General features: G+C 42.5%; 1 protein-coding gene across 1 annotated transcript; it reads left to right on the top strand.

Moving 5' to 3' along the window:
- The first annotated feature begins 2,188 nt into the window (after positions 1–2,188).
- Positions 2,189–9,386, top strand: LOC124663745 (pre-mRNA-splicing factor SPF27 homolog). The gene is made up of 9 exons (XM_047201415.1): positions 2,189–2,212; positions 2,291–2,382; positions 4,132–4,507; positions 7,178–7,353; positions 8,221–8,304; positions 8,615–8,684; positions 8,770–8,903; positions 8,987–9,045; positions 9,151–9,386. Exons 1-8 carry the CDS (start codon positions 2,189–2,191, stop codon positions 9,042–9,044), a joined length of 1,014 nt encoding a protein of 337 aa, XP_047057371.1. The 3' UTR covers position 9,045; positions 9,151–9,386.
- The last annotated feature ends 446 nt before the right edge of the window (positions 9,387–9,832 follow it).

Here is a 9,832-nt window from a genome sequence, read left to right as displayed (position 1 = left end):
GGCAACAATGTATTGGTCTTATGATGCCTGCAAAAGAGGTTTTCTCGGTGGATGCGAGGCCACTTATTTGCATTGATGGTTGCCACATTAAGACAAGGTACAAGGGAGTACCGTTAACTCGCAGTTGGCATTGACCCAAATGACTGCATTTTTCCCATTGCTATGGGCATGGTTGAGGTAGAATGCACAAGTGCATGGGAGTGGTTTCTGACAACCTTGAGGGATGACTTGAACATTAGTAACACATCTTGCTGGACTATAATGAGTGATAGGCGGAAGGGATTGATTAATGCAGTTCGAAGGTTTTCCACGATGCTCGAGCATAGATTCCGTGTTAGGCATATGATTCAAAATTTCCGGAAGGCGAGGCCATAGAGGAGAGACACTTAAGAATGACATGTGGGCAATTGCTAGATCAACCAACATTCCAAAATGGCAAAAAAATATGGACAAACCGAAAGTGGACGAGTGAGCAAGCATATGAGTGGGTAGAAGAACTTCAACCAAACACTTGGATCAAAGCATTTTTCTCAGATTTTTGCAAGTGTGACATGCTGCTGAATAACCACTCTGAAGTTTTCAACAGCTATATATTGGCAGCTAGAGAAAATCCTGTGTTGTCAATGCTTGACATGCTATTCCACAAGCAGATGCAGAGAAACTTGTCCAAACAGATGGATGCAGCAAAATGGCATGGAAGGATCTGTCCTAAAATTAAGAAGAAAATGGACAAGTTAACTGAATGGAGTTTGAACTGCATTGTTAAACCAGCAGGAAATCACCTATTCTCTGTCCAATCTCATGAGCTGGAAAGAAGTTACTGTGTTGACCTGAAGGGGAAAACATGTGATTGTAGAAGATGGCAATTAACAGGTATACCATGTCATCATGCCATTGCTTGTTGCAGAACAGATAGGAAAAATCCTGAATCTCTTGTGCACAGTTGTTACACTGTTGATACATACAAGAGAGCATATAGCTTCAACTTGGTCCCACTTAGAGGAAGAGTATTCTGGGAAAAAGTCAGTGCACCAGTTGTGCATCCACCTCTGTTCACAAAGGTTATGGGTAGACCCAAGAAAAACAGAAGACAAGCACCAGAAGAGAAGATGAAAAAAGGAGTAAAAGTATTTACCAAAGCTGGTGTGACAATCCATTGCTCTGTTTGTGGGAAAGCTGATCACAACAAGAGAGGGCACCTGAAATTTGTGCAAGATCAAGTGCAACAACAACAGGATGGAATTATCCAGGAAGATGAAGACTATGACATCCCAGAAATTATTCAGGTTAGGAACAACAACACACTTTATTGCATAACCCAATTACAGAAGAACTCATTACAGAACACATTGCATAACACATGCTTCTACAACCTACAGTCTACTTCTTCCCTGCCTTCTTGACCTTCCTGAACCATTTCTTCACTGCCTTCCTCACCTTGCAAAGCACAATGGAAGCAGTAACTTCCTTTTCTATTGTTGGAGGAACAAGTGCATGCAGGTACTGCCCATCCAGTGCCCTCTCCAGTTGTTCAAGTGGAGGGAATTCACCTGAATAAATGTTCTGGTTCCTTGCATCCCTAGGATGCATGCCATGCACTCTTCTTGGCAGCTCAGACATTTCTGGCTGTTCAGGTCGACAAGCCCTTCTAATTTGACCTGGAAAGCTAGGAGTTGGCAAAGCCATGACTTGTGTTCTGACCACACACTCACCAAGCTGCTCCAAAGCAACAATAGCTTCCTGCTCCCTAGCACTTCTAGTCCTAGCATGTGCCAACTCCCACTCCCTAGCACTTCTCCTATGGTAGACTATGTCTCCAGGTTGTGTACTGCTACCAGTCGACCTTCTCCTATGGTACACTATGTCTTCTGTTGTATCCATTGCTTCTCTTGCTAACAATACAGAAGCAGGTGCTATTTATATGGAAACTAGCTAGGTAGAAAACAACCAAATTCACAAGTTAACAGTAACACTGGCAGGAGATTCACTTCAATTTAAAATCACCCTTGTGTCATTGCATGGTCATTCATTTGGTTGTCATTGCATAGTCATTCAGCAGGTTGGCCTTGCATGCTTTTTATGCTTTTTATGGCAAAGGCAACCTCTTACCATTTTGTCTTAATCTCTGCAGAGCATATTCCCCCAAGCACCTGACCCACGACTAGACCCTTCCAATACACTGGATAACATGGTGTACATGATGGGCCAAGAGGTATACAATTTAATTTTCTGCAACTGTCTCCAGTGAATAATTCATGACAGTTAATTAACTGTAAAATGGAAAATGCAGGCAGCAAACAATGTACCACCTGCTAGAGTGCAACAACCACTACCAGAGAGTGATTTTGTGGTAGAAGCTAGAGAAAGCATCCCTGTAGGAAGGCACAATTTAACTACAGCAACAAGAAGAGGAAGAGCAGCAACTGCAACAAGGGGAAGGGGTGCATCAACTGATTCAGAAAGAGGAAGAGGAAGGGGGAGAAGTACTAACACAGGAAGAGCAACAAGGGGAAGGGGAACGTCAACTGATGAACAAAGAGGGAGAGGAAGGGGGAGATCTACCAGAAAAAGATCAGCTGAAGCAAGCACAAGTGGATCTGCACACCAAGTTGCCAGAGGAAGATCAAGAAGAGGCTATGCAACAGGCCCTGGCAGTGTGTATTACATGTGTTTTGGTGATGACAGGATTGACCTCAATGCATTTCCAGACTTGAATGAACAAATCAGTGCAGATGACAATGCACATGAGATGCCTTTGAGTCAAAATGCACCATCCACAGCTGACAACTAGCAGCACATTGCTTCATTTATGTACTGAACAATGCATGAGATGAACTTGTTTTATGGTTATTTACTGAACAATGCATATGGCATTGCTTCATTTATGTACTGAACAAACCATGAGATGAATTTGTTTTCTGGTTATTTACTCGAACAATGCATATGATATTGCTTCATTTATGTACTGAACAAACAATGAGATGAACAATGCCATTTCAAGAAGCGACCAACCTCAAGGAAATTTTATTTCATCATATAAACAGTACAAGTTGACTCAATGAAAGCCCCTCATCAAAGCAGAAAGAACATACAAGGCTACACAACTAGCTACAATTATGAGAAACAAGAACGCTCTCCTATCTCTATTTCTAAGCTCCTCCCTATGTTCTATTTGCATAGCCTTCTTCTCTGTCTTCCTCTTCCTTACTTCATCCTCTAATTCATTCAATCTCATTAAAAGGAGCATATTTTCTTCCTCAATTTCCCTCACATTCAATCTTCTATGATGCACCTGGTTTACATCTTCTATTTTATCCTACAAAAGAGCAATTTTCTCTACATTTTCAGACAACAAGTGACATAAATTGCAAGGTGCCCAAAACAGAGCAATGCCTGGTAGTACACGGCGAATAGAGAGAAATTACCTGCTGATGCCTGGTAGTCCTTGTGCTCGACGACGTCCTCCTCGGTGATGCCTGGTAGTACACGACGGAGGTCTCCTTCCACTCCTCCTCCGCCCACGTGCTTCCTCCACCGCTACCGCCGTGCATCGACGGCCGACGCGCCCTTTCGGCGCCATCGCCTCCGGTGACCTTGCGGACAACACTCCCCCGCTCAGCCTCCAAGCGCTCCCTCGCCCGGCCTCCGCTGTCGCCGTCGCCCGGCCACTACGTCGCCGTCGCCGTCCAAATCGCCGCCGCCGTCGCCGTCTACGACCTAGCTTGGTTGGGGACGAAACAGAGAAGCAACAGGGGATGGACCAAAACACGCTACAGCAATTTCCCAGGGGGGCATTAGCAAAACCGTGCACGAGCGACAAGAACCACCTGGCGTCCACGCGTCGCCTCCTCGATTGGTCGGGACCAAACCATCACGCAAATGACAAGTTTGTGGACGGCGGTCTCACGATTTGCAAGATGGTGGACCAAACTATCACATTGGGTGCAAGATGGTGGACTTCGGGTGTAATTTACTCTAACTTATACTACACTGCCTTCATATCTGACTTTCGTGTAGCCGATAGGTCTCCCTAATTAAATACTGAGTAGTTCGATTTTGTTAATTCTTGTGTCCAAAAAGCCCAAGGCCTGTACCGATGCGTGAACGGATCAGATCATTACATTACTGAAGCCCTAAGCGCAAGCGGCCCGCCCTGAGCTTCTTCTTCCTCCACTGCTCTGCTCCGCGCCGCGCCGCGCCGCGCGACACCCTAACCTACCCGCGCCCTCTCTCTCTCTCGCCTGCTTCTGCGCGACCGGCCGCCGTGATGGCGTCGAGGGAGGTGCTCATGCTGGAGGCTCCACCGGCCGAGGCGGCGGGGGTGCCGTGGCGCGCGCCGCCGGACGCGGAGACGGTCGACGCGCTGCCCTACATCGACGGCGACTATGGCGACCCGGCGGTGAAGCGCGAGGTAGACCGCCTCGTTGACGAGGAGATGCGCCGAGCGCACCGGAAGCCAGCCGACTTCCTCCGCGACCTCCCCCCTGTACCCTCAGCCGGATTCCAGGTGAGCCCTCTGTATATCTTTTTAGGACCCGATTAGCTGCTCGACCCCCATGTTTATTCTCTGATCCGCGTTTAGAGAGTTCTAAAGAGGAGACAATTGGAGCCCAGGGTTTATAGTTGTATACCTAAATAAAAAGAATCCAGGTTTTATTTGTTTTTCCTTTTCGTTCTAGCTTCTCAAGTTTCGGTATAGTGTACTAAAGTCTAGGGTTGTTTTGCACAAATATATCTACAACATTATATTTTTAGCTATGAAATAGCTCTTTCGTGGATTAAGCATGCAATTAGGAGTACCTTTGTCAGCTCTATGGGTGATGTTGGTTCGATCTATGGCTGATGTTTATTTCTGAAGGAATGGAGGTTATTCGTCAGCTCATGAACATGAGTACCTTTTGTTTTCATCCAACCAATCACTCTGCTAGTGTTACAAAATCTATTTCAAATTTTCAATGCAATTGAAAGGACATGGTTTCAAGAACAAGTAATTACTACTGAATGAGAAACAAATGAACTTAGTAGCTAAACACGTGGCAAGCCTCCACCGGGGTCGAAAATTCAACAGCAATCCTCATTCAAACAATACAGAAAAACAAGTTCATTCTTTACACAAATTCATTAGATCTAGGCAGCTTTCTTAGTGTTGTTAATTTCAACGACAGCAAAAGATGCATACTGCATGGATAGTTTAATTTTGATACCATCAAAATTGTTGTTGATATTATTAGTTTCTGTTGTTGCATACTTTCACTAGTAAACTTCTATAGAAAGAAGCCATTGAATATCCCGTGCCTTTAACCTAATCTTACCACAGACGATGAATTGTAATGTCTGGAGGAAAAGGGTAACACTACTTAAAATATTGTTGCAGCCATTGAATATCCTGTGCCTTTAACTCCGCAGAAGCAAACAAAGTATTTTTTTACCACAAATGCGCTGCAAGCAGTACGCCATCCAGTAAAAGATTGATGCCTTCTTAGGTTGTAATCAAGGATTGCGAGTCGACGAGTCGACGGGTCGTTCTGGGGCAGCGACTCAGAGACTAGTCAAGACTAGTCTCGACTCAGCAAGACTCATGTTTAACACTAAATTACTAATGTGTTTAATGTAGGATAGAATATAAGGCTAGGGATAGAGGAGCGGGGGAAAACCTGGGCAATTCCTTCCAATGGCCAAAGCCTTCCTCTTGTCCATGAACCAGCAGCCTACAGGTTGGGGACAGGGGAGTGGGGGAAAACCTGGGCAATTCCTTCCAATGGCCGGCAGGTTCTTGCAGAGGCGGCGGCCAAGGGAGAGAACACCAAGATGTGTTTTGGCTTTTGGGTTTGAGCGGGGAAACTGTCTCTCGATCTTGGTTTCACGGGGGAACACGGGGGAAAATGGGAATGGGAGGAAAGAATGGAAAAAATTATAACATGTGGGGTCATTTTTTAAGTCGACTGACTCACAAACCTGGACTAGTCGAGACTAGTCAAGACTAGTCGATCGACCCATCAAATGAGTCGAGTCGACTGGCCGAGTCGACCTTGCAAATGCGACTCGTAGACTAGTCGTCGACTAGTCTCGACTAGTCTTTCGACTCGCAATCCATGGTTGTAATGTTCCTCTGAAGGCCAATATTGATTTGCTTAATGGAACATGCTGTTACAGAAATGTGTATATTGTGAAAACCATACCAAAAGCTGATACATTAGCTTAGTCCTTGTTCTGTATGTGTGAAGCTATACTTAGGTAATCCGCACCGATGTTGACCACACTACCTTAGAAAAATATGCTAATATCAATAACATGGGGCATACTCTGATGGATTTATTTCAGAAAAACTTATACGTACTAGTTGAACTACAGTTAGATTGGAAGGACATTCTCACCTTGAAATGAACAGTTTTTTTTTACTGTTGAAAATAGATGTTTTTTAGTTTCATTCACATAGAACATAACATGTACATACTTCATACCATTTTTTTTTTTACTTTTTGCCATATCCCTCAAAATGAGCGATTTCACTATCATCAAGTTAAGATAACAGAGCAAAAAAAAAAATCAGGTTCAGCTGATCACCTGAAAAGGGTAACTGCCATGGTGCCATTACTAAAGGACCCAAACTAAAAGTGTTCAAGCCTAGCTTGTCGTCTGTTAATTGTGTGCGTGACTCTGTAATGCCACTGCCAGCAAGCAATTAAAACACAGTTTGTTGGACATGTTGCCTAAAAACAGCAGGAAGTATTTGCAAACCAAAACCAGCTCTGAACTACATATATTTTGGACCAGTTCTGATTTTCCTTTGATGAACACAACTAATGATTAGTTTAGGTAGCTAGGCCGTTAGGCGCTGACACAAAAATTTATTCATAATTTGCAGCACTTGGATCTCTGGTAGCAGTTGAACGCTAACTTGTTAAGTGTTTCATATGTGTCAATTAAGCCACATCCCGTGCATAAGTTGCATATATGATGGCACTTAACACCTACATGTGTTTATAAACTGTAAATCTGTTGCACATTTTCTATGTACATATGCGGATCTATTAAATGATCATTACTTTTCTTGTGAAAGATTATGTCAATAATGTATAACTGGAGACTTAAGACTCACATGTTTTAATTATTTAGATTTTTTATTTGTCGATGTAAAAGCTGCCAGGTTCTCATTTAGCAATTGTTTTTGTTTTAGGATCATCCTATGCTTGCGAAAGAGTATGAACGTGTTAGAGCAGGCAAGCCACCTGCTACCATAGAGATGTCCCGCTATGGTTTGGAGCCACCCCCAGCGAACAAGAGGAATGATGTTGCTGCTTGGAGGCAGGCTCTACGGAATGCTCAGAGCCAACTGCAGCATCAAATTATAAGGTAAGGTGGTGCATTTTGAATAATCACGTGTTGTGAATCAACATTTCTATAGAGAAGATAGACAATTAGCTGATTGGCAGCTCTAAGTGGCCTTCTAAGGCAGCTTGTTTATAACAGTTTCAGTTTATGAATATGAATGTTGTGTATTTGTGAAGTCATAAAGCAAATGAGCTCCTGTAATGATTTTTTTAGTGATGTGCTCGGGATATTCATGGAACCTTTCCCCATACAAATGTCATTTACTAATAATAAGCTAAACACACTGGGCATTGAATTAGAATTGTACTGTGAAGTTCAAGCAGTATATTGCACTTAGCTGCATTAGAATATTACAGGATTACGTTGATCAACATCTTGTTGTATCATGCCCTGCTGACCATTTTTTTAGTAATTAGTTATCACCAAAGTTTTCCATTACTATAATATCTTGTAAGCTATCTATGCTGTAAAAAATACAGGTTATAATATGTTCAAATAAGAATTTGATTCAAAAGGCAAAACTATTAACAAAGTGTTCTCCAGTTTGTTTGAAATGACAAGCAAAATATTGTTGCTATGTAAGAGCTAATTCTTTCATATATATACTATTTATAGAATGGAAGGTAGCACAGTGCTCTAGTTGTATAGAGTATAGACATACCATAATAACCATACTGTTAACAATTCATGCTCCAGTTTTAGTTTAGTGGTTTTAAGTGTTATATAGAAGTCTTTGAATGTCTTAGCTTCAGTTGTGCTATGCATTTTATTTAGGAATTGCTGTCTCTTTGTTTCACCATATGCATATGGTTCTTATCAAGTTATCATGTGCTATTGCTTTCAAACATACTTCTTTTATCCTTTTTTGAAATGAAGTTAGTATTACAGGATTGAGAATCTGGAGCTTATGCTGAAGCACGGTGTTGAGGTTTGGAAGCTCCAGAACAGGAAAATGGAATCGGTTTTGTCTAGGTAATTTGTTCTCACCAATGTCCTTGACAGTGTTGTATCACTTTGATTTCAGTGCTGTGCATATCGTCCTATTTTCCTTGAATTTCGTTTGACATGGTTCAGTTTAGTGTCTGCGTTATCACTTATCAGTACTGTCCTATGTCGAAGGTGACTAGAAACCAATATTTCTGTAGGCCGGTCTCACCTGTGTGATGCATCAGTGTTAGTGCAAGCACTTGCTTGTACATGCTTTATTATTGGGCATGCATGCCAGCTTTTCAAAAAGTTGATCACCAGCTATGACTCACTGTGGTAATCTGATACTCTGCAGGATGCAAAAGATGGCTTTGGAATACAACGAAAAAATAGAAACCGTCAACCGTGAGAGGAAATTTCATCAGGTAGCAAATTGTTGATCTCTTGTCCTAAATTTGTACCAATATGCGTGTACTTTGCAGTTAACTGATTATTATTATTTTGGATCAGCAAAACACTGGTGGGCAACTCCATGCATTGACAGTAGAATGGCAGGAACTGTGCCAGAAAAATATAGCTATTCAAGCTGCCTGTGTTGATCTGCAGAATCAGATTGATCAGCTTAAACTTGAAGCTAAAGAACAGTACGATCTCCCTCCCCTGCTCTCGCTCCCCCTCGCTCCCCCTCTCTCCCTCTCTTTACGAGTCGTGACAAACTCTTTCACAGGGGAATGCTAGTGGATGACAGCAATGGAACTAATCTGCAGACATCAGAAGGGATTTGAGGTACCGATCTCTATTTTGTTTTTGGAGAAAATTGCAGTATCATTCAATTTGTTTTCCAGTTAATTTAGGTGTCATGACGCAGAATGTCATTTCTGCTGTTGACAGGTTGAGATGTTTCTAGACACAGATGTAGGAAGGAAGAAGCTGTAATGACCCTGGTTCCATGAGATGTCTGCTAGAGGTTACATTAGCCACCGTGCTTACTTGACCTGCAACTGTGAGTTCCGGGTTCCGGATGCAAACCCAGGTACCTTGACAAATCACATCTGTTGACTGTACATGGTGGCATGTGCTGGTGAACACCTGGTAGAGAAACAGCTTAAACACATGTAGTGTTGTGTGGTGGATTTGTTAGTGTTATGTGGCAAGAGGAACAGAATGCCCATCTTATTTGTTTATTGCAAACGGGCGCTGACTTTTCTGGGTGTAATTGTACGTTTTGACATTGAATTATGAGCTGAATCTTTGGTGCTTCTGCCCTGAAATTGCCTGTTTTGACGGCAAATGTACTGGAAGTTGTTGCCGTTTGATTTCGTGGCCTATGTTCGTGGAGACTTTATGAGTCAAACCAGTGCCCTTCTATCCAGTATCAGAACGTATTTTTTATTATAAAAAAGTGTGCTAGACTGAGTTGTGCTTAGGCTAGCCATAGTGCTAGTATCATAGCTAGTATCGTGTCTCACAAAAATGCTGATATGGCGGCTAATTAAGAAGAGAGATGATTAAAGTAACATAGGTAGATACTGTATCATAGCGCAAACAATAAGAAAAGTAAATGCTAAACAAA

This window comes from Lolium rigidum, chromosome 6, assembly GCF_022539505.1.
Source record: "Lolium rigidum isolate FL_2022 chromosome 6, APGP_CSIRO_Lrig_0.1, whole genome shotgun sequence".
Lineage (NCBI taxonomy): Eukaryota > Viridiplantae > Streptophyta > Magnoliopsida > Poales > Poaceae > Lolium > Lolium rigidum.
The sequence above is the reverse complement of the archived record's forward strand: the minus strand, read 5'-3'. Positions and strand labels throughout refer to the sequence as shown.

Excerpts from the sequence above, each read along its gene's own strand:
- LOC124663745 (XM_047201415.1), top strand. The coding sequence starts at position 2,189 with ATGGTGTACATGATGGGCCAAGAG. Across the intron at positions 2,383-4,131 it reads GAAAGCATCCCTGTAGGAAG|CCCTAAGCGCAAGCGGCCCG; the intron begins GCACAATTTAAC and ends ACATTACTGAAG. Across the intron at positions 8,904-8,986 it reads AAACTTGAAGCTAAAGAACA|GGGAATGCTAGTGGATGACA; the intron begins GTACGATCTCCC and ends ACTCTTTCACAG.